This window comes from Petaurus breviceps, unplaced genomic scaffold, assembly GCF_028583685.1.
Source record: "Petaurus breviceps papuanus isolate PSGF00001 unplaced genomic scaffold, PetGlider_PUasm1.0 220, whole genome shotgun sequence".
Classification (NCBI taxonomy): Eukaryota; Metazoa; Chordata; class Mammalia; order Diprotodontia; family Petauridae; genus Petaurus; species Petaurus breviceps.
This window is the reverse complement of record NW_027185876.1, coordinates 18,654,807-18,679,635: the sequence shown is the minus strand read 5'-3', so window position 1 is coordinate 18,679,635 and position 24,829 is coordinate 18,654,807. Positions and strand designations below refer to the sequence as shown.

The 24,829-nt window shown below is 38.5% G+C and overlaps 1 protein-coding gene and 1 long non-coding RNA gene across 3 annotated transcripts in view; one reads left to right on the top strand and one right to left on the bottom strand.

Annotated features, from left to right (window-relative positions):
- Positions 1-9,901: 9,901 nt before the first annotated feature.
- On the bottom strand, positions 9,902-19,030 carry LOC138166219 (uncharacterized). Its single transcript, XR_011169570.1, has 4 exons — positions 18,795-19,030; positions 15,724-15,837; positions 15,207-15,296; positions 9,902-10,343 (listed from the first exon to the last, which is right to left on the bottom strand). It is a non-coding gene; the product is annotated as an uncharacterized lncRNA (long non-coding RNA).
- Positions 19,031-19,124: 94 nt separating this feature from the next.
- TMCO1 (transmembrane and coiled-coil domains 1) overlaps positions 19,125-24,829 on the top strand; it is a 43,402-nt gene continuing 37,697 nt past the window's right edge. The window contains exons 1-2 of one of the 2 annotated variants that reach the window (XM_069094689.1): positions 19,125-19,405; positions 23,146-23,223. In XM_069094689.1, coding sequence (XP_068950790.1) covers positions 19,336-19,405; positions 23,146-23,223 — 148 coding nt within the window. In that variant the 5' untranslated portion in view covers positions 19,125-19,335. The remainder of the gene's footprint in view (positions 19,406-23,145; positions 23,224-24,829) is intronic. The other variant, XM_069094688.1, reaches the window with a different exon arrangement.

Sequence of the window (24,829 nt, the reverse complement as noted above, 5' to 3'; positions counted from 1 at the left end):
GGAACAGTGAATAGAGTGCTAGGCCTGGAGTTAAGAAAATCTGAGTTTTCAGAGTTTTCATTCAAAAATCTGAGTTCAAATCTGACCTGAGATACTTACTAGTTGAGTGACTGTGGGTAAGTCACTTAACCCTGTTTGCCTCAGTTTCCTCATCTGTAAAATAAAATGGAGAAGGAAATGGCAGTATCTCTGCCAAGAAAATCCCAAATCAGGTCATGGAGAGTCAGACATGACTGAAAATTCTGAACAACAAACAATTGGGGTTTAAGAACTGACATCCCAGGGGTGGCTAGGTGGCGTAGTGAATAGAGCACCAGCCCTGGAGTCAGGAGGACCTGACTTCAAATGTGGTCTCAGACACTTAACACTTACTAGCCATATGACCTTGGACAAGTCACTTAACCCCAATTGCCCTACCTCCCCCCCTCCAAAAAAACCCAAAAACAAAACAAAAAGATTCATTATTTTTAATTTTCAACATTCAACTTTATAAGATTGTGAGTTCTAAATTTTTTCCCTCTCTCTCCTCCACCCTCCCCAAGATGGCATGCAATCATCATGATATAGGCTATACATGTATAATCACATTAAATGTATTTCCGTATTAGTCATGTTGTGAAAGAAGAACAAAAAAGAAAAGCCATGAGAAAGAAAAAACAAAAATACAAAAAAGTGAAAATAGTATGTGTCAATCTGCATTCAGATTCCATTTCTCTGGATGAGGATAGCATTTTCTATCATGAGTCCTTTGGAATTGTCTTAGATCATTGCATTGCTGAGAAGATCTATGTCTATCAAAGTTGGTCATTACACAATGCTGCTGTTACTGTGTACAATGTTCTCCTGGTTCTGCTCACTTCACTCAGCATCCGTTCATGTAAGTCTTTCTAGGTCTAAATGTCCATCCTTGATAAATACCTTTATCCTAACATGGTTAAATAAATTTCCTCCATTTGTTGAATGACCTATAAGAGTGTCATTTTTGCCATGATATTGAGCCTAAACTAACAGATTGGCCTCAGTTATTTTTTTTTTACTATATTAAACATACTATATATGTATACACACACATATACACATATAGTGATACATATAGATTTCTCTATATATCTATTGATTGATAGATAACTTGGATTGATACTGCAGGTAGTCAATTAGCTGGACCCAAAATTGAACAATCCAAAAGGTTGGATTGCCTTTGGTAAATTGTGCAGTGATTAAAAAAAAGATTTAGATGCTTTGTTTTTACATTACCTACATTTTCCACTACACATTTCTCTTCTCCTTTCCCAGAGAGCCATCCCTTATAATAAAAAAAAAGACAAAAATTCAGGAAACTAATCAAAATATTAGAAAAAATCTGGCATTGTATGCATTGTTCCATATACAGAAAACCTTAATTAATTTGCAGAGGAGGGAGGCAAGGTATTTTCTCATATCTCTTTTTTGGGGCAAAGTTTAGTCATTATAATTTCACAACAGTTTTGATTGTTATGCTGTTTTTCTTTTATTATTAATATTATAGTTACTGTGTATACTGGTTTCGTTATTCTGTTTATTTCATTTTGTATTATATAAGTCTCTTCATGTTGCTCTGTATTGATTATATTCTCTGCTTTTTTTTTTTTAAGCAATTGGGGTTAAGTAACTTGCTCAAGGTTACACAGCCAGTTATTTCTGGGTGTGGTGCTAAATATCTGAGCTTGGATTTGAACCCAGGTCTTCCTGGCACTGGAGCCAATGCTCTTACTTGCTGAGCCACCTGGCCACTCCTAAGCAATTGGGGTTAAATAACTTGCTCAAGGTTACACAGCCAGGTGTTTCTGGGTGGGTGCTAAGTATCTGAGCCTGGATTTGATCCACAAGTCATCCCGACAAGTGGAGCCGGTGCTCTTACTTGCTGTGCTACCTGGCTGCCCCAATATTCTCTGTTTCTTAAGTACAGTCATATTTCATTACATTCATGTATCACAATTTGTTTATCCATTTAATTTTCTTATACCTATACCTAACCCCTTCCCCAGGGACTCTTCCATCCAATGATACTGGCTTATTTGTTGTTCTAGTTTCTTCTACTGTAAAAAGGGGATAATAACATCGACCCTGGAGGTTTTTTTGTGAAGCTCAAATGAGATAATATTTGTTAAAATAAACAAACACCTTGCACAGTGCTTGGCACAGAGCAGACGTTATAAATGTTTATTTCCCTTACCTCCCCTGAAAACAAGACACTTTCAGCTCCAGGAATTTGCTGTTTCCCATTCCTGGAATGCTCTCCCTTCTCATTTCCACCTCCTGGCTTCCCTGGCTTTCTTCAAATCCCAGCAAACATCCCCTTTCCACACAAATTCTTCTTCAGTCCCTCTTAATCCTAGTGTCTTCCCTCTGCGCCTTATTCCTTATGCATCCCATATATAGGTTGTTTGTAGGTTTGTCCGTTTTTGTTTGTTGTCTTCCCTATTAGATTTTGAGGTCCTTGAGAGCAAGGAGTGTCTTTTGCTTTTCTCTGCATTTCCAGCTCAATGCCTGGCACATAGTAGGAGTTTAATAAATGTTTATTGAGCTGACTGACCATATGCCAATTGATGGCATTCTACTTGGTTTCTGTTTCTTTTCTAACACAAAGAATGCTGCTTTACATATTTAATCATCAGGGGCCACTAGGTGGCACAGTGAGTAGAGCACCAGCCCTGGAGTCAGGAGGACCTGAGTTCAAATCCGACCTCAGACACTTAACACAAAAACTAGCTGTGTGACCTTGGGCAAGTCACTTAACCCCAATTGCCCTCCCCCAAAAAAAGCAAAAAAAAATATTTAGTCATCTATGTAGCTTCTTTTTTGGGGGAGGAAGGATTGACTTCCTTGGGGTATATGCTTAGCAGTGAAATCTCAATATCAAAAGGTAAGGACATCTGAGTCATTTTCTTTAATTTTAATTTAATTCTTTAATTAAATTTCTTTAATTCCAAAATACTTTCCAGAATGGTAGTGCCAATAAACAGTTCCACCAACAAGCATTAGTATTCTTTTCTTTCTATAATCCCTCCAACATTGACTATTCCCATCCTTTGACACTACTGCCAATTGTAGAGTGCTTTTAATAACCCTAAACTTCTCTCTGAAACAAAGATTCATCTTATTTTTATAAAATTAAATTTTATTTTTTCAATTAACAAAAATCTATTTTCTCTCCTTCCTACTCCCCTCCCATGGGGAGAAAAACAAAAATGAAAACATAAAACTAAAACCTGTAACAAATGTCCACAGTCAAGCAAAATAAAATTTCTTCATTGGCCATGTCCTACACACACACAAACACACACACACACACACACACACACACACACACACACATATTCTGTACCCTGAGTCCATCACCTCTTGGTCAGAAGCGGATAACATACTTTACCAATGGTCCTCTAGATGTTGGTCATTACATTCATCACAGTTCCTGTCTTTCAATGTTCTTTGTTTTCACAGTGCTGTTGTAGTTATTATATAAATTTATCTCCTTTTCTGATCACTTCTTTATGAATTAGTTCATAAAAGTATTCCTAGGTTCATCTGAAACTGATTTCTCATATTTTTTAATGGTACAATAGTATTCTATTACATTCACATGTCATAGTTTGTTCAGGCATTCTACAAAAGATGGGAATTCCTTTACTTTCCAGTTCTTTTCTACTACAAAAAAGGGTGACTAAAATATTTTTTGTAGGTGTGTGTCCTTTATTTTCTTTGATATTTTGGGGGTACATGCCTTGTAGTAGTATTGTTGGGTCACAGGATACACACAATTTAATGAATTTAGGGGCATAGCTACAAATTACTTCCCAGAACGGCTGTACCATTTCATAGCTCCACCAACACTACAAAATGTCAATGGCCCATCTTTCCAACAATATTCTTCCAATAATGTTTTATGGTTGTGATTCATGGAATAATAGGTTCTGAAGAATTAAATTTAAGTGTAATGAAAAGGTACATGATAAGCATTAAGTATGCTGCAACACATTACCAATGAAAAATTACACAAGAAGTGTGTAATAGATATTTCTAAAGAGACAGAGTAGCATGGTGTCATAGAAAGCATCCTGGATCTGAACTCAGAGAAACTATGTTTCAACCCTGGTTCTTCCATTTACTACCTATGTGAAAACAGGCAAGTCATTAATAAACCTATCTAGGATTTAATTTCTTCATCTGTAAAATAAGGGAACTGGACTAGATGACTTTAGTGGTCCATTCTTCAAAATATGTGATCCCTTGTATAATTGTTTTTTTTTTAATGGACAAACAGTAAAAGTCTTATGTACACTTTTACCTACAAACTATAAACATCTGTAGAAGGCCTTCAGTACATTGAATAGTTCCTCTATGAAGGATCTTTGAGAACATTAAGGGCAGAGAACCCAAAAAAAATATGGATATGTTGTGATCTGCATCGATGGAGAAACATTTATATCAATGAAATCACAGATCTACTGAAGTACAGAATATATGTAATTGTAGTGGTCCACTGTAGAGCATTTGCATATTTTACTAACCCATAGTATGTTTTAGTCTGAAAAACACAGGGTTAGAACATAAGATCCAATGCTTCAGAGGGGTATGGATCATTGGGCACTTGGGAGAGATAGATAGGGACTAATGATAAGAAGTATCAATTTTAAAATTATCTGAGGTCTGGCTCTAGATGCACCTCCAATTACATAGATGCTACTACCTCTCAAGAATCAACTTTTCCCCTTTGTACAATGTATTTATCTTGCTCTATAGATAATTTGGACTCTAATCAATCATTTAATCTCCATAAGTTTTAGTCACCCTATCTATCACATGAAGATGATAATACCAGATCTACCTACCTATTCCAGGGCTGAGTTAATAAATCCAAAAGTGCTTTGAAAAGCCACTATTATATGTTGGGTCTATGTAGGCAGTATAATATAGTTGGATTAGAATGCTAGGTTTGGAATCAGGAAGACCTGGATTCAAAAATCACCTTGTTTTTTAGCTGTGGGATTCCAGGCAAGTCACAACTTCTCTGTGCCTCAGTTTCCTCATCTTTAAAATGGTAAGGGATGGACTCCATGGCCTTTAAGGTTTTATCCATACCTAACTGTATTATGATCCTATAATATGTTTGTTTTCACTTTCTTATCACTAATTCCTTCCTCTAATATTTGGGAGAAATAGGGAAGAAATGAAAGTGTTCATTCAAATAATTCAAAGCAAAGTTTGGGTGATCTGTAGATTAACTTTTCATGGGAAAAGGGGGTTCAGACCTAGGATTTTCTTGGTGTGATAAACTCTTGCTGTGGGGATTCCCTTCAAGATTGGAGATCAGCAGTATCTGTAACTTAAGACTCTAAAGAGTCACTTGAGGGTGCTGAAAGATCTTAGTGGAGTGACCATGTTAATAGAATACTGACTTCAAGGTTGCTTTCCATCTGACATGCTCTGCTTACCTATACATCTGGCAACTCTACTTATCCCTATCTTTATATATGCCTAAACCAAGAATCATACATGTCATTTGATAAAACATATTTCTTGCCAGTCCTTGTGTAAAGTACTGTTCTTTTTTTAAATTAAATTTTATTTTTAGTTTACATCATTCATTTCCACAAGATTTTGAGTTACAAATTTTCTCCCCATCTTTCCCCTACCCACCACCCCAAAACAGTGATCCCACTGTATACCCCCTCCCTCAATCTGCTTTCTCCTTTATCTTCCCCACTCCCCCCCCTCCAACTTTCTGGTAGGGCAAGATGGATCTCCATGCCTCATGCCTGTAAATCTTATTTCCCAGATGCATGTAATAATAATAATAATAATAATAATATTTTTAAACATTTGATTTTAAAACTTTGAATTCCAGATTCTTTCCCTTCCTCCCTCATTACCCACCCTTTCTGGGAAGATGAGCAATTCAATATAGGTTGTACATGTGGAGCTATGTAAAACATTTTCATAGTGGATATATTGTGAAAGACTGACTACATTTCCCTCCATCCTATCCTGCCTCCCACTTGTTCTATTCTCAACTTTGACCCTGTTCCTTTTCAAAAGTGTGTACTTCTAACTACCCTCCCCTTAACCTGCCCTCCCCTCCATCATCCCTCCCTCGCATCTCCTTCCCTTCTACTCTCCTGTAGGGCAAGATACCCTATGTAGCGTGTATGTCATTTCCTCCCTAAGCCAAATTCATTGAAGAGTAAAGTTCCCTTTTGCCTTCCTGTTCTTTCCCTCCATTGTAACTGTTTTCCTTTGCCTCTTCTATATGAGATAATTTACCCCATTCTGTTGCTCCCTATCTCTTCTCATTATATTCCTCTCTCACCTCTCAATTTCACCTTTTAAGTATCATCCCTTCCTATTAAATTGGTCCTGTGCCCTCTGTCTACGTATACTTGTACACATATATACACTCAGATATGTATTGATATGCCCATATACCCTCCTATATAGACATATATATGTATGTATACACACACATATACACATTTATATTCCCTTCAACTATTCTCATACTGAGAAGAGTTTCAATAAATTACAATTATCGTTTTTCCATGTAGGAATGTTAATAGTTCAACTTTGATAAGTTTCTTATGATTTCTTTTCCCTGTTGTTTACATTCTCATACTTCTCTTGCTTCTTGTATCTGAATGTCAAATTTTCTATTCAACTCTGGTTGAAAGCTCAAGAAAGCTTGAAAGTCCTCTATTTCATTGAATGACCATATTTTCCCCTGAAACATGATACTCAGTTTTGCTGGGAAGGTGATTCTTGGTTTTAATCTCAGCTGCTTTGAACTCTGGAATATCATATTCCAAGCCCTTCAGTCCCTCAATGTAGAATCTGCCAGATCCTGTGTTATCCTTATTGTGTTTCCACAATATTTAAATGGTTTCTTCTTGGCTGCTTGTAATATTTTCTCCTTATCTGGGAACTCTGGAACCTGGCTATAATATTCCTAGGAGTTTTCTTTTTGGGATCTTTTTCAAGAGGTGATTGGTGAATTCTTTCAACCTCTATTCTGCCCTCTGGTTCTAAAACATCAGGGCAATTTTCCTTAAGAATTTCTTGAAGGATGATTTCTAGGTTATTTTTTTGACCATGGCTTTCAGGTAGTCCAATAATTTTAAAATTATCTCTCTTGGATCTATTTTCTAGGTTAGTGGTTTTCCCAATGTGATATTTCACATTGTCTTCTATTTTTTCATTTGTTTGGATCTGTTTAATGGTATCTTGATTTCTCATAAAGTCATTGGCTTCCATTTGCTCCAATATAATTCTGAAGAAATTATTCTCTTCAGTGAGCTTTTGAAATTCTTTTTCCATCTCGCAAATTTGGCTTTTTAAGGCATTCTTCTCCTCATTGACTTTCTGGACCTCTTTTGCCATTTCAATTCATCTATTTTTTAAGATGTTATTTTCTTCAGTCAGGTTGTTGACTCTTTTCATGATTTTCTTGCATCATTCTCATTTCTCTTCCCAATTTTTCCTCTACTTCTCTTATTTGGTTTTGAAAATTCTTCTTAAGCTCCTCTATGTCCTGTAACAAATTCATATTTTTCTTAGAAGGTTTTGGTGCAGGAGTTCTGACTTCATTGTCTTCCTGCCATTCCATGATTTGATCCTTTTTGTCTCCCAAAAAGGAATACAAAGTTGGATTGCTGTTCTTCCTTTGCTTGCTCATGTTGCCACTCAATTACTTGACTTTTGAGCTTTTTGCCACAGTAGAACTCTGCTTCCAGGGGAGGCCAGGTGGCTCAGCAAGTAAGAGCACCAGCTCCAGTGTCGGGATGACCTGGGGATCAAATCCGTCCTCAGATACTTAGCACCACACCCAGAAATAACTGGCCGGGTAACCTTGAGCAAGTTACTTAACCCCAATTGCTTAAAAAAAAAATCAAACTCTGCTTCCAGAAAAGATAGCTTTGTCCCAAATTGCTAGGGTTTTTGCAGTTGGTGGAGCTATTACTTGGGTGTCCTCCCTGAAGCCTCCACAGGCTCTGGCATCTGGTCATACCCCCAGGACCTCCACCCTAGACAGTGATCCAGATCCAAGCAGGTTAAAGCAAGAGAGATCACCCCTCAGAATGATTACTTGGTCCCCCCACAACCTGCAGGCCAGGAGCTCTGAAGAAGACCCACAGTGGCAGTTGCATGGATGCCACACTTCAGCTGCTTCTCCCTCTGGGGGCAGAGGCCAGACCGTACTCTTGGTCCCCCTGTTCCCAAAATCCACACTGACCTTTTACTTTGCCTTTGGCACTTATGGATTGATAATTCTGGAAACTGCCATAGCTGCTGGTGATCCATTCTCCAGAAGTCCCTCCAGCCATGGCTTTTCAGGGCCACCCTGAATATAAAACCAAGGGCTCACATGGGACTGGGCTCTGCTCCCAGCGTGCTGCAATGGACCCTTCCTGTCCGCCTGCTGGGCTGCCTTCAGCAGTAGATTTGTTTCTCTCTGTCATTTTGTGGGTTCTGTAGCTCTAAAGTTTGTTTAGAGTCAAATTTTATAGGTATTTGAGGTGGTTATGGGGGGAGGAGTTTTCTTGCTTCTATACTTCCATCTTGGCTCTGCCCCCTTAGTACTTTGTTTTCTTGAAATCAGACTACCAATCACAGTTTCTTTAACGTCCTTCAAACTACAGAGTTTCTATGATTGTAAGGAATCTAGATATAAATACTAAAAATAGCTATTTAGATATAGCTAGACAAATACCATGTAAGGCAAGTTGTAAGTTGTATTCCCTATCCTGCATTATTCTCTCTTGGGAGTCTGGCCACCAAATCTCAAACCTGTGGATGTTCAAATCACTTTTGAGCTTACCTTAACAATTACACTGCTGATTTAGAATTAAGTGATTCACAGTAATCATTCCTTGTCCTTCTTTCTACATAATAACAGTAACAAATAATGTTGACTTAATGCCATCTAAAATCATAATAATCTAAGGAGACAGTGAGGTTTTTTTTATTATCCTAAATAAGTTATCAAAGCTACAAGATTTTGCTGTGGACAGATATATGTAATAAATTCAGAAAAGTGGGTCAGATATATAGAGAATAATGACTTTACCTCCTTAGATAACCTTTTGTTCTGGCTCAAAATTCACATTCATGACAAGCCAAAGAAGGTCTTATGTCAGATCTACGTCAGATGGTGTCTGGGACAAATGAATAAAGGAATGAATAAATGAAAAAAGCATTTGATGTGTATTTACTTTGTGCCAAGCATTTGTGCTAAGTACTGGGGATAGAAAAAGCAAAAGCTAGACAATCCTTACTCCCAAAGAGCTCACAATCTATTAAGAGGAGACAATACATAAATGAAAGTTCTGTTGCAGGGCAGATAGGAAGGCCCATAACCCCTAAGGATTAAGCAACAGAGATGATGATAAGGTCTAGAAGTTCTGAAGATGTACCAGGGGTCTGCAGGGTATAGAGGCAGGGCAACTGGTAAGGCCTGGTGGTCCTTCATTTTACCAGATGGAATAGAGATGGTAAGCCCTAACTTATCCAAGCTATGTAATTAGTCAAGGAACTGCTCAGTTCCTTTTCAAATGGGTTCTAGGTGGCCACAGCTAGGGAAAGGAGCAAAGAGAGAAGACAAAAGGGAAAGAAAACCCATAGTAGTAGTGGGTCTTTCTAGATATTCCAGAATGGCCTGGAGGGTTAGGGGAGAAGAAAGTAAGGCTAGAAGGTAGCACATGAAAGAGAGTTCAGTCTTAGGATAAGTAGAAAGGCCCAGGTATCTGTATGGCCCATGAACAAGTAATGACAGTTCCCCAGACTCTGGAGGGAATAGAGAGATAGCAATGATAAAGCCAGGAAGATATTAAGACATAGTGACAGTATTCTTAACCAAATGACAGAGAGGCAATTACAAAACACAAAAGAGATCATTTTTATTACTTGAAATCAAAAAATTTCTTTACAAACAACATTAATGCATTTAGGAGGGGAAGGGAAGTGGTCAAATATGAAAAATTATTCATATCAGATTTCTTTGATGAGGATTTGGTATATAAGATATGAAAACAACAATAAACATAAATAGTCAAAGGACATGGAGAACTGCAAAGTATTTACAAGCATATGAAAAAATTACTAATAAGAGAAATATAAATTAAAATAACTAATATTTCACCTCACAGCCTGCAAATTGGTAAAAAATGGAACTATGCAAATGAAGTAAGTAACATGTCCACACCCTTTGAACTAGACACTCCATTTTGGGGCTTATACTTCAAGGAAGTCATCATAAGAAAAAAGTCCTCATTCTCCAAAATACGTATAGCAGCATTTTTTGTGATGGCCAAGAACTGAAAAACAAAAAATAAATAAATAAATGCCTATCAACTGCGAGGAGAGGAAAAGAGGGAAGGGACAGAGTTGAAATCTGTTGCATGCCACAAAATGATGAGATGAGAACAAAGTTAGGGATTCTAGCATCAGCAAGGGAATTATTTGTTTAGCAGACTATGAAACAAAAACATTTTGGGTCCCACTGTGCAGCCTCTAAGAGAGTGGGCACTGGTAAAAGAGGGGATGTTGAGTGAGCACATTAAGGATTAGAGATTAGTTTTTTCTCTCATTGGTTCATCTGGGTGGTACCTTATTAGTGTTCTTAGTGTTTTAGTCTGTGGAGATCTCTGCAATTACTTTTCCTCTTGAGAATAATTCTTATTTTGGAAGTTTTGAGAGGTCATGAAGATTGGAGAAAATGTCTAGGCCTCCATCTTGTTGGTCACATGACCCAGAAGTGTCCACATGCTTCTCTTAATGCAACTTTACCTACCTCTTAAATGATAGTGCCTTTATTCATGCTTTTTAAAATACAATTTTATTTTTTTAATCAACAAAAATTCCTTTAATCTCTGTCCCACTAACTCCACTCTCCATCGTCTGGGAAAGAAGAAAAAACAACCCTTACAAACACTTATCATCGTTTTTTTCTTTTTCTTTCTTTTTTGGAGAAGGCAAGGCAATTGGGGTTAAATGACTTGCCCAAAGTCACACAGTTAGTTAAGTGTCAAGTGTCTGAGGTGGGATTTGAACTCATTCCTCTTGACTTTAGGGCCTGTGCTCTATTCACTGCCCCTCTTAGCTGCCCCTACAAACATTTATTTATTTATTTATTACCTAAATTTTATTTTAGACTCAAACGCCAGAACAAAAATAGAGAAAATAAACAAAAACATTCCATAAACTTAAATATTGGAACTTAAATACAAAGTTAGAAAAAAAAAAGCATGTCATGTGCATAGCAGAACATAAGAGAGGATTCAAAATATGGAACAAAAAAATTTCATTTTGAGAAAGCTTATGATAAATAATATTCGTGTTGAGAATTATTCATCTATTCTTTGCTTTCTTGTGAGTTTTCTTTTGTTCTCTGCTGTGCCCTTTATTATTTTGTTCTTTTTTTTTCCCTACCCCAATACCCGCCCCCCCCCCAAGGCCTGAATAAAGTTTAGATATGTTTCTCTATAGCTATAAATATATACATTTATCATCAAGCTAAATAAATTCCTGCACTGGTCATTTCCAAAAGGGTCTAAGTCTGCACTCTAAGTCCATCACCTCTCTGTCCTTTAATTCATTTTTAATGCTCAGTCCACTTAAATTTGTGGCACAAAATAAGGCCTTAGGTTTATGTGCATTTAATTACTTATAAGAAAGAATGTACATTGAAAAAGTAAATGAGAAAAATGGGGAAGAGAGAGTGGGGCAAGAAGAGGGGAGATAAGAGAGGGGACAAGGGGCAGACAGAAGGGGGAAAAAGAAAGGGGGAGGGAGAGGGAAGGAGAGAGAGAAAAGAGAGAATAGGAGGGAGGGAGAGAAAGGAGAGGGAGGGTGAGGGAGGGAAAGATAGAGAGAGGGAGAGGGAGAGAGAGAGGGGGAAGGAGGGAGAGGGAGAGGGAGAGAGAGAGAGGGGAAAGAGAGAGAGAGAGAGAACCCAGGGTTCAAGTGCTGCCTTTGCCATACATTGGCTGTGAAATCCCAAATTAGATTTAGCTGAGAGTTTACTTACTGAATGTTTTTAGATTGTAGGATCATGGATTTAGAGCTAGAAGATACCTTAGAGGCCACTGAAGCTATCCTCCTTCCATTACCCCTCAATTTACAGATGAGGAAATTAAGCTTCAGAAAGGCTTTCACTTGTCCAGGTGTCAAATGGTTAGTACTGGACAGGAGTCTGAAGCATGTCCTCTTCATTCCAAGGCCAGAACTCTACCCACTATTGCATGTTAAGTGACAAAAAGTCTTTTAAATTGGCTGCTGAGTTGGAATCGAGGGTACATACAAAAGGTGTCATCAGATGATCTCTCTTTCCAGGCACCTTTCAAGTGGGGAATAAAACTGTGAAGTGGGGGTGGGGGAGGAGCAGCAGTAGCTAAGGTTTTATCCCAACTGGCTGCCATATATCCATGAAAACATGGCACCTCTGTTCTTTTGTATTTATTCTTTTTGGCTTTTCCTCCTCAACATACATGAATGAGGATCTAGAGGGTAATAACCAGATTAGGAGCATGTGAACTTTGAAAGGCCTGAAGAGCCATGGGAGGGGTTCTCAGCTACCAGACTCAGTAGCAGTGTGAAGGAATTCATGAAGCTGAGTAGTTAGAAGCCTGGCAAGCACCAGGTGAGACACTCACCTTATATGAAGCCAGCTCAGCTGAGCTAGCTAGAGGTGAACTTGGTGGAAGCTCCTCAAGGAAATTAAAGGTCTCCCAAGGCAGCCCTTGGTTCCACATGGTCCCTACCTGTGCTTCACTATCTTTGTGCTTTTACATGGTATCCACTCTTTCCAGGGATTATGTTTAAAGCAGAGAATGTATGCCTGTGGTGGGGAAGGGAATATTTTTACAACTTCTCTCTTTATTATACCTTCTTAGTAAATTCCTTTTTGTAAAAGCTAATTGATATCAACTGGTTGATGGATATTGAAAAGGTGTTTGTGGGGCAGCAAGGTGGCAGAGTGGGCAGAGCACCAGCCCTGGAAGCAGGAAGACAAGAGTTTAAATATGGCCTCTGATACTCACTAACTGTGTGACCCTGGGCAAATCACTGCTCTGCCTCAGTTTCTTTATCTATAAAATGTAGATAATCATAGCACCTCCTTCCCAGGGTTGATATAAGGATCATCATAAGTGTAAAGCATTTAGCATAGTGTCTGGCACATAGTAAATTTCATATGTTAGCTCTTAGTAGCCATTACATTATTATGAGTGGTAGTATTAGAAGCAACAACCCCTCAGGGTTTTGTTTCCTGAGGATTCAACCTGCCAATGCAAGGAGGAAATGGGAAAGTGAGCCTAGAGGGGTGCTTATGAAGGTTTAGGAATATCTATCAACAGATATTAGGCTATAGCTAGACACTTGAGTCTTCCATATAAGGAATGGAGAAAGACTAATGCTACCTAAATGCATCTAAATGACAGAATGATGTATAAATTTATCCTTTTTTCAGACCATAGCTGTGGGAAAGCAGACAAAATTTCACCCATAGGGATTGAAGGTAGTGTTGCTGAAGCATTCATCAATAAATGGCATCAGTTACCTTGGAATCAAAAGCATTCGATTTATTTTCCCAGTTCATTCTGAGACCTTATCATCATCCAAAAGATTATGTCTAAACCGGCAGATTATTAATATTATATAAGGTGGTTGTAGATCTGTACAGAATTTACACAAAACTGCCTACTCATATTTGAGCAATAGGGCTGATTAAAGTAGGTTCAGTAAACATGATATATTTGGTCTATCTGTAAATTGTGAAATCCAATGAATAAAAAGCAATGCCACAAAACAGGCAGAGTAAACTACCATGCTGTCAGGTCACCAGATATTTTTCAGGGGAAAGAGGACGCTGTTCTATTCCTTCCCTCTCTCTCAGCCCAGAAAATTCATAAAAAAGCATAATACTTGGACATTTTTAGAGAACTTCAACTCCTAAATCTCTGTCCGTATACTGATGATTTCTCTTGTACTTTTTTCAGTTCTAACTATTACCATAGTATGGTAAGTGCATAAAGAGGCAGTGAAGTAGTAGCAAAGTACTCATAGAACTTGTGGTTCTGCCCAAAGCTAGAAGTATGTGTATGAGGCTCAGTTCCATAAAAATTATCACTTATTAGACTGTGGGTAAGTCATAACCTCTGTAAGCCTGTTTTTTGAATGAAATAATAAATTTTTTGAAATGAAATAATAAAACTATTGGCCTGAAGAAAGTATTTTGAAAATTATAATCTCTAAGTGTGAGTTATTTTTATAGGCAGTTTTAAAAAAAAAGTAATCCATACAGCAAAAAGAATACGTATACAGTAGGTAGAATTCATGACCTGAAGATAACTTCCAAGAAGTAAATGTCCTTAAGATATGATTTACAGATGACTCTTACTCATGTCTCTCCAGCCTTGACCTTTCTTCCAAACTTCAGTGCTATCACCCTGCCAACCTCTTGATGGACATTTCTACTTGGAAGTCCTACTGTAACTCCTGAAATTCAATATGTCTAGATTAAAACTGAACTAGCTCCAGCCTATCTTTCCAGGCTAAGTACATATCACTGTCACTAATACACTCTACATGTCAGCCAAACCGGCCTATTTACCCTTTACCCACATTCAATAACCTGTCACCTATGTGCCTTTGCACAGGCTGTCCCCCAGTCTCTGGGATCTTCTCTCTCCTCAGTTCCATCTTTTGAAACCTTTAAGCTCACCTCAAGACTGACTTAAGTGCCAATTCCTTTAAGAGGTCTTTCTCGACCCTCACCCCCCCCCCATTTTAGTGCCTTTGTCAAACTGTTTTGTATATATTTTGTATTTACTCATCTATAAACACGCTATATTGCCTCCAGTAAAATGTATACTCCTTAAGGACTGCCACATTTTTGTATCTGTATTCTCCTCAACTGACAGACTGCCAAGAGTATTAGGCACTTAGTGTTTGTTTTATTGATTCCCTCTAATTAGAATGAGTATTCCATCTTCAACAATAGAAATTCTATACAACTTTCACGTCCAAACACAAATGCCATCTCCTCTATGAAGATTCCCCTGGTTACATCCATTAGAAATGATTCCTGCTTCCTCTGAAGTCCTATGCCAAAATATTTATACCACCAATATTCTGCTTTGTATTACAGTTATTTGTATGTCTTATCTCCCCTAACTTACCTGTAAGTCTTTTGAGGGTAGACATGATCTCACATATTTTTCTGTCTGGGAAATGGCCTTTCCAGATCCTATGAGAGAGCCTGTATCACACTAGGGTCAGGTAAAGGAATAGGGCATATTTAGTTATACCAGGATGATACTAGCAGGCACATGACAGCTGTTTTCAAGTAGCTAAAGAACTGTTACATAAAAAGAAATTTGAATTCTGCCTAATCTGATTTTGCAGAATTAGGAACAATGGATAGAAATAGCAAAGAAAGGGGCAGCTAGGTGGTGCAGTGAATAGAGCACCGGCCCTGGAGTCAGGAGGACCTGGGTTTGGATCCGACCTCAGACTCTTAACACACACCAAAAAAAACCTAGCCATGTAACCTTGGGCAAGTAACTTAACCCCAATTGCCCTCCAAAAAAAAAATAGCAAAAAAATTTTGGTTCAACATAAGGAAAAAAGTTCCTAATAATTAGAGCTAGCCAAAAATGAAATGAACTGCCTCAGAAGTCACATTTTCACCCTTACCTGAGGTCCTAGAGTGAGGTTGCAGGATGACTTGTTAGCTATACTGAAACAGGAATTCCTATTCAGGCAAGCATGGATTAGCTGACCCTTGAAGGCCTTTCTAATTTTGAGATTCTATAAAAAAAAATCAAGGAGACAGTCATCTAAATGTAAATTAATATAAACTGAGCAATAGTATTAGAAATTGTAACATCATAATATATGAAATAAATGATGTAATGGAAGGATTTTCTGCTGAGCAGTGAAAAGAGCTAGAAAAAGGGATATGGAGAATAAGAATGGCATAGTTCCTATAGCACTGACCAAAGAAGAAGGTGCTTAGCACCTTAGTACTTGACTATTAGTAGTGACAACCCATAGTTATCAAACGGGAAATATTGTTTTAAACAAGTTCATAGAATCATGTATTTTGAATTGTAAGAGATCTTAGAATTCATTTAGTTCAGACTCTTTATTTTACAGCTGAGACAACTGAGGCCCCAAAAGGTTAAGGGATTTCCCCAAGGTCAGAGAGGAAAATGACAAAGCAGGAACATGAATCTACATTTTCTAATTCAATATTAGCTCAAAGTCTATGGTAATACTCTACATATAATGAGCCTTCATTATATGTGTATATATATATATATGTATGTGTATATATATATATATATACTAGCTGATAGCAATGTAAGATGGAAAAAACTAGCCCTAGTGTAGAAAAGGATGACAAAAACATGCTCTATCTGATTGATCTAAAAATCTTTTGGCAACACACAATTTCCTTTTTTTTTCTTTTCTGATTCTATGCTTATCAAGCAACTTCTGACTGATCTCTTTTACTGTGAGGGCCTTCCAATCAGCTAACTATAGATGACCATTCACTACTGGTTATACTACCAGTTAGAATCTGGGGATGTTTAGCCTGGAAAAGAAAGGACTTAGTACAGTTATCATTTTCTGTTTTCAAATGTTTGAAGTGTTGTTCCACAAAAGGAAATTAGGCTTATTCTGAATGAGAAATAATTTGATAAAAAAATTTTAATATTGGATTTATGAAACCTAAGAATTTCTGAAAATGCCTAAAACATAATAAAATCAATTACTTTTTTCTTTTAAAAATTGATCTGAAAAGTAGAATGAGATTGCTATCAACCCCTAGAGATCTTTAACTAGTTTTCCAAGTATAAAAGATTGTAAAGGGAGTTCAGGTAAGGGTTGGATTGGATAATCTATGAAATCCTTTTCTACTATAAAATTTTATGGTTTGGGATCAGAAACAGTGAGCAATAGGAAGGGACATCAGAGGGAACTGAGATAGCAAAGCTGAGTGGAACAGGATGTCTAGCTAGAAGTGGGGTGGAGGAAGATGTGGAACCAGATCCTGTTGACAGCAGGATAATGAGCTATATCACATGGCACAGTGACTCCCTCTGGGAACTCATTCACTGGTACCTTTAAACAACACTCATGCAGTCAAAAACTACAGTTAAAATCAAAAGTCTTGGGTCCTAGTGTCATTATGCAGTCCTTTCAACTTGTATGCAGCAGGGAATGAGACAGCTGATAGGGAGAAACTTGAGGTTAGGTGCATTCTTCCTCACCCCAAACATCCAAATGGTGGCCAACAAAACATATCTTTTCTCATAACTCAATTCAAAGTAAAAAGCATTTATTAAGTACCCACTACGTATAACCACTGTACTAATGGGGAATGATAATAAATCCTTTAAAAATCTGTTTTACCTAAAACTTAGGATGCACAAGCGAGTTATGTCTAGTTTTCATCCTCTTTGTCATCACAAATTCAGAGCTGGAATGTTCATCCCTTCCAAAATTGTCATAATTCCCAATCCAGATACCACTTCTTCCTTTTTTTCTCTATCTTTTTGAAAGGTGAGGAAGCTAAGCAAGTCAAGAAATTATTAGCTGCTCTGCTCTTACCAGAGAGAATATTCCTGCAGTGTGTGCATAAATGGAATGCCTTCTCACTATTAGGTCATATCCACGACAGGCTTGTAAGCTGTTTCCTAAATTTCTTGTGCAGTTGATCATTAATATATATGTTTCAGTAACAATATCACTTCTGTTTCCCCTTCTCCTTGACGATTCTCATAGGTGTATGTGTATTTTTATATGTACAATGCTAATCTCTATCCTATCCCCTATTTAAAACCTTCTCCTCCTTTTCAATACGGTAAAGTACAAGAATCATATGTCAGTCATGGGTCTCTCTCATCCCATCAAGGTCAAATTTGCTTTTGTGTTAAGATCTTGATGCTTGCTACCCATACTTTCTGCATTTGTGTAATCATTTAATATTAATACAAATATCAACACAAAAGATGGTCTCTAGTTCTAAACTCTTTATGCCCAAGTCTTTTATTACCAACAGGACATCTTCATCGGGATGACCAAAATATAATAATTATGTAGCAAACATAATTCTTTTTCTTCCCATTCTCCTCCCAAACCAACTACATTTCCCAAGTACTTGCTTGCAGTGGTGTGTCACCTTTCTTCACCTCCCTTGAAAAAGCCTTGTCATTTCGCCCCTTCCTCTTCTAGATCCATTGTTACCGAGATCCATTTCTTTCTTAAGTGTTTCTCCCCCCAACAACCTACTACATTATGCTTTCATAACTTCCTACCCGTATCAAGTGAAATGATACCCTCACTGGCCTCCTCGACTACAAGATCTACAATCTGCCATAAATGAGGCTGCCACACATCTAAAACATCACACCCGTCTCCTGTTCAAAAACCTTGACTATTCATTGCCAGCCAAGAGTTCTTAACCTGGGTTTGAACCATCTATACGTATATATCGATATGAATGGATATGTATACATGTATATACATGCATATCACTAATTCTATGTAATTGGTTTCTTCTGTAATACCGTTTTCTTATGCATTTAACAATTATTCCGAGAAGGGTCCATAAGCTTCCCCAGACTGACTGCTAAAAGGGGTCCAAGGCACACGCTAAGCGCTTCACAAATCAAGAATCAAGGTGCCCCGGGCTCTAGCCCCGCTCAGTCAATAACTTCCTGTGTGTACTCCTCCTTGGAGAGCCTCGGTTTCCTCACCTGTAAAGTGAGAGGAAGGGACTCCCTGGTCTCTAAAGGGTATGACTGGGGGAACCGGAAGCAGGATTGAGCTCAGTGACGTGGAAGTCAGCAAGAGAAACTGAGCAAAGGGAGGAGTCACCAGTGGGAGGGGGACGGGAGTCACGGAAAAGAAGACGAACGCAGCCGAAACCCCCCGCCCCCTCACTGGTACCGGAAGCGGCCTAAGCCTTCTGAAGTCCCGCGAGATCTCTCCAGCCAGACTTGCGGCACAAAACGCTCCCTGATTGGCTGCCTTTCAAGCCCAGCCTCCCCTCCCTTCCCTTTTCCTACCTTTCCTCTGCCCAGGTCTCCTTTTTTCCCGTCCTTCCGCGTGGATCCGGGTCCGTGAGCCGGAAGCGGAAGTGCGTCTTCCCGTTTCAAGGGGTGTCGCTGTATTCGCGCGGGGGGTCGCGGTCACTTGGAGATCCCGCTTCACCTGCCTCCGTGCCTGAGCCACCGCAGGTGTTTCCACGCCCCCCGGGGGGGGGGGCGGCTCAGAAAGTGGGAGCCGTGGCGCAGGATGAGCACCATGTTCGCGGACACCCTCCTCATCGTTTTCATCTCCGTCTGCACGGCGCTTCTGGCCGAGGGTGAGGGCGGGACGGGGACGGGGGCCGCACTCTGCTCTCTTGGGGCTCCCCTGCCCCGCGCCTTGGGACCTAGAGCTCCCTTCGGTCTCTTTTTCTCCTCAGCGGCGCAGGGGGCTCCTCACCGGTTGGGTTCAGTTTAACTAACGGCTTACTAAGCGCCTACTGTGTGCACAACACTAACTTTCCCTCGAGAGCACGGTTTACCCGCACAGTATGTATGAAATGGGGTACGAGGGTCGGATGTCAGACCTTTAGGCCTGACCCCTGACTCCGACACCTAATAGCTGTGTGATCGTGGGCACGTCACTTAACCTGTCTCAGTTTCTCGTCTTGGGAGCGTCAGCTTCCCACGGAATTTACGTACGAAAGTGCCTGAGTTATGTTAATGCTGTTTATGAATGTGATACATGGTAGGTGACTAACAGATGCCCATTGATCGATCACTGGCAGGTCACTACGTACACCCAGATTAGTTTAATACAGGTAGGAAGTGATGGGTGGCCAGCAACTTAAGGGCGCTAGAAATATCTAAGAGGAAGAGAACTCGTTTACAACCGGAGGGAGGGAGGAGATGAGGAAAGATTTTTGTGGAGAAGGTAATAGCTGAGCCTGGAAGGAAGATAAGGATTCAGAGAGGCCGAGTTTCTACGTTTGTGTAGGCATTTAATATCAACGCACAGATGATCTTTAGCTCCAGCCTCTTATGTCTTAATCTGGTGTTTCTAGTTTCCGATAGGACATCTTCATCAGGATCACCCATAATAATAAATTCTAGGTACAGAGGATTGTATGAGGCAAGAAATGAAATTCTGAGAATATGAGTAGTCCAGGTTAGATGGAACAAGGGTGTGCTAAGGGGGATATAAAAGAAGGAGAAATGTAATTTGTATCTATGATTCATCTAATGCTCTAACCGCTATTTTTTTTCTTTCTGAAGTTCTGTTGATGTATTTTGTTATTACGTTGCATTTAGAGATTACCCTCACTTTGGGAGGTCTCTTGTAACAAAGTAGAAATTCAGATAATTCAGTGACCTCATTTGAAAGTGCATGCAACTTTTTGCATCTGTAGCACCCCCTCCCCTCATCCAGCCCCACTAGGAAAAAAAAGAAAAGAAAAACAAATTTCATGTAACAAATATGCAAATATATTATTATATTAAGCAAAATAAATTACCTCAGCAGTTGCATAAAAATATAATTTTGCACCTTAAATCCATCACCTCTCTGTAATGGATAACTTATTTCTTCATAGGTCCTATGGAATCATGAATGGTTATTGTATCTATTATAATTTTTACAACTTTAAGTTTGCTTTTATAGTGTTATAGAAATTATTTTGGTTCTATCCATTTAATTCTATCAATTTAAAAAAATTGTCAACATTTTTCATTTTTGTAATATGAGTATAGTATAAATTGTTCTTATGGTTCTACTTACTTTACTTTGCCTCAGTTTGTATAAATCTTTCCATATCTTGTTTCCTCATTTCTTAAAGCACAATAGTATTCTATCATATTCATATGACATAACTTACATAGCCATTCCTCAGTTGATGGGTATCCCCTTAGTTACTATTTTGCCAAAGAAAAAACTATACTACAAAGTGGAAATTATTAAAAGTTTGTTACTGGTTAAAAAATAGATCAATCAGTTGAATTATATATAGATATATAACATACAGAAGCAAATGTATCTAATATTCTGCTATAGTGGTGTCAAACAATTGAGGGCCACTAAACCATATATACTGCTGCCTGCATACTGACTTTGAAAACCATTTATTAACATTATCTTCCATTGTATTTTTATTTATTTTGTTAAATAATTCCCAATGACATTTCTAATCTGGTTCCAGCTACACTTGGGAGTCATGTGCTCTAGTATTCCATAAACATAAAGACCCAGAGTAAGAGCACCGGCTCCAGTGTCAGGACGACCTGGAGATTGAACCCCGGGCTCAGACACTTAGCACCCACTCAGAAACACCTGGCCGTGTAACCTTGAACAAGTTACTTAACCCACAATTGCTTAGGGGCGGCCAGGTGGCTCAGTGAGTAAGGATTGAATCCCGAGCTCAGACACTCAGCACCACACCCAGAAATAACTGGCCGTGTAACCTTGAACAAGTTACTTAACCCTGATTGCTTAAAAAAAAAAACAACATAAAGACCACAGCTACTGGCTTAACAACTCACTATATAGCAAATACTGCTGGGAAAATTCAACTGCTGTATGGAAGAAATTGGATTTAGACCATCGTCTTAAAACCTATTCAGAGATAAGCTCCAAATGAATGGGATCTAGATATGAAAGGTCATATAATAAACAAAATAGAGAAACATGGAAAAAATTACTTATCAGATCTATGGATGGTAGAAAAGTTCATTATCAGACAAGGAATAGAAAGGATCACAGAAGATTACATAGACTTTAAGTTTTTGCACTAAAAGATACAGTGATTTTAAGATTAAAAGGGAAACAGTTAAGTGGAAAAAAATTTCATTTCCAAGATATATAAGCAATTGTTGCAAAAAAAAAAAAATAGAGATTTTCTAATTAATAAATGAGCCAAGGACAGAATCAGGCAGTTAAAGGAAATCCATGCCATCTCTCTCTCTCTCTCTCTCTCTCTCTCTCTCTCTCTCTCTCTCTCTCTATATATATATATATATATATATATATATTTTTATAATTAGAGAAATCTAAATTAAAGCAACTCAGATTCTATCTCTTACCTATCAGAGTAGCAATGATGACCAAAAAAAATGAAACTGGCAAATGTTGAAAAAATTGTGAGGAAAATGGACACATTGATAACTTCTTGGTGAATCTGTGTGAATGGGTACAACCCTTCTGGAAGTGACTTGAACTATTCACAAAGAGTTACTAGAATAGTCCATATCCTTTGACTTAGCTATGTCGCTGCTAGCCTATACATAAAAGGAATCAAAAAGGAAAAGGTCCTTTGTGTACAAAAATATTTATTGCAGCTCTTTTTATGGTGGCAAAAAAAAGCACTCATATACTTGGTAGGGTGGGAAGTGTAAGTGTGTTACACCAGCATCACACAGCTCATAAACGGGCCTACGTCCAGAACCCAGGCCCTGGACCAAATTCTAGTCCTTTTTTTCCACCATACAATTTTTTTTATTTTTGTGAGGAGGGGAATGGAATTTGTCATTGGTTTAGAAGGGTCTTCTAGTAACTTCTCTCCTGTCTTCTCATAACTCTGGCAAGCCTGACAGGTGGAATTTCCCCTTACCATTCTCTCTTTAACCAGATTACTTAGATGCGTGTTCCATGGTTTAGTCTTTTATGGTCCAGTTCTTCTCTAGTTCATTTCCCTTTTTTTTTTTTTAATAGGAGAGGCCTCAGACTAAGGGTTTTACTAAGTAGGAAGGATATATATCTTGTGAAGTACAAGTTCTCAACGCAAAATTAATTCATTCTGGGGTGGCTAGGTGGTGCAATGAATAGAGCAATGGCCCTGGAGTCAGGAGGACCTGAGTTAAAATCCGGCCTCAGACATTTGACATACTAGCTGTGTGACTTTGGCCAAGTCACTTAACCCCAATTGCCCTCCCCCCCCAAAAGAAATTAACTCATTCCTCTTTGTATTGCAATGTTTTTCTCCTACCAGGTTTGAACTAAATGGATACTTATCCTGACAACACATCCTGTTAAGTTGCTTTAACAGGTTTAATGATTGTTTTAATGTATTATTTTTGATGTTTTCAGGCATAACTTGGGTGCTGGTTTACAGGACGGACAAGTATAAGAGATTAAAAGCTGAAGTGGAAAAGCAAAGCAAAAAATGTGAGTATCATTACTTATTTGATTCCATTCAAAATGTATTAAATGCTCATAGAATGTATGTCATAGCATCTACTATATATGTAAGAAAAGTTCCGTCAACCATTTTCTTGCTACAAGTTTTTTTTTTTTTTGGTAAAGCAATTAGGGTTAAGTAACTTGCCCAAGGTTACACAGCCAGTTATTTTGTGTGGGTGTTAAGTATGTGAGGCCTGAACCGATCCCGGGTCCTCCCAATGCCGAGGCTGGTGCTCTTACTCACTGTGCCACCTGGCCTCCCCAAGAATGAAATTCTTAAGACACACAGAAAAGTCTGAAGGAAAACAAACAATGGAGATGATCTGAAGCAGCCAATGTAGGTGCAGAGGAAGTGCACCAAGAAGTCTGTTATAGAGTCGAGGTTCCAGACAGTATAGTAGAGGAGGGGCAGAGAAGGAAAAGGATAGAGGAGAGGTGAAAATGGAGTGGAATGGGCAGAGAAGTAGATCAAGAAGGAGATGGGGGCTTTTAGAATCTGAAACATGGCTTAGGGGAGCCGGAAGTTTACATTTCCTAGAAAATTTGCCATCTAGAGAACTGTAATAAAGGTATTCTGGTGTGCTCTTCCCTCTCCAAATGCTAGGGAGTTAACAAGTGTGGTTGCAGGTAGTTTAGGCAGGAGGTCTGCTTTCCCATGGTCTCAGTTGAGTGTGATGCCAGCTTTAGTAGTTGTATTCCCAGGATGGTGGAAGATGAGAAGACATAATATGTCAAGCGTATGCTTAGCCTGATGTCTCAGGCCCAGGTTCAGACAGGCAAGTATTAGTCCTTCCTTGCGGTTCCAGTCTTCTGAGTCCTGCTACAGTACTAAACTTTTGCCTGACATTCTTTGTTTTCCAGTTTCTGGCAAGATATCTGACACTGTGGCGGGGTACAACTGATGAATTTTGGCTCAAGTACTTCCGAAGGCTGTTCACCAAGTGATAGGAGGGTTGCAGTCTATGTTGTAATATCTGTCCAAACAAAATTCAGAGATGTTGTATAGGGGTTAGCGTCTGGCTCAGGATCAGAGTTTATCTCACCTCTGTTGCTTGTCTTTGTGACAAGGGGTAAATCACTTTTATTTTAATGGCAGACTACTTCACCTCTCAGTCTTCATTTCCTCATCTGTAAAATGGTGATAAAACCTTTAGTAGTATTGGGATGAGGCTCAAATGAAATTGTATAGTAAAAATACTTTGCAAATCTTTAATTGGTGTATGGCGTTTCTTGTTCTAATTATTAATATATGATGATCCTCTGTCAAAGGACACTCTTGACTTGTTGAGCATGTAGTCCATTCAGAGTCCCATGGCTTTTTTATATGAGCTGTTGTGTAAGCATGCCTAATGTGGACTTCGCTTGGGTAATTGGTTGTTTGGAACCCAAGAGTAGGCTTTAAAATTTTTCCTTACTAAATTACATCTTACTTGTTTTACTTTGACGCTGTTATTGGATCTTCATTCTTTCATCTACTATATCAGCTATTATTTTAAGCATAGTGCCATCCACAAATTTAATAAGGATACCATTTATACTTTTAACTGGGTCCTTGATTAAAGTGTTGAACTGAACAAGGTCAGGACCATAA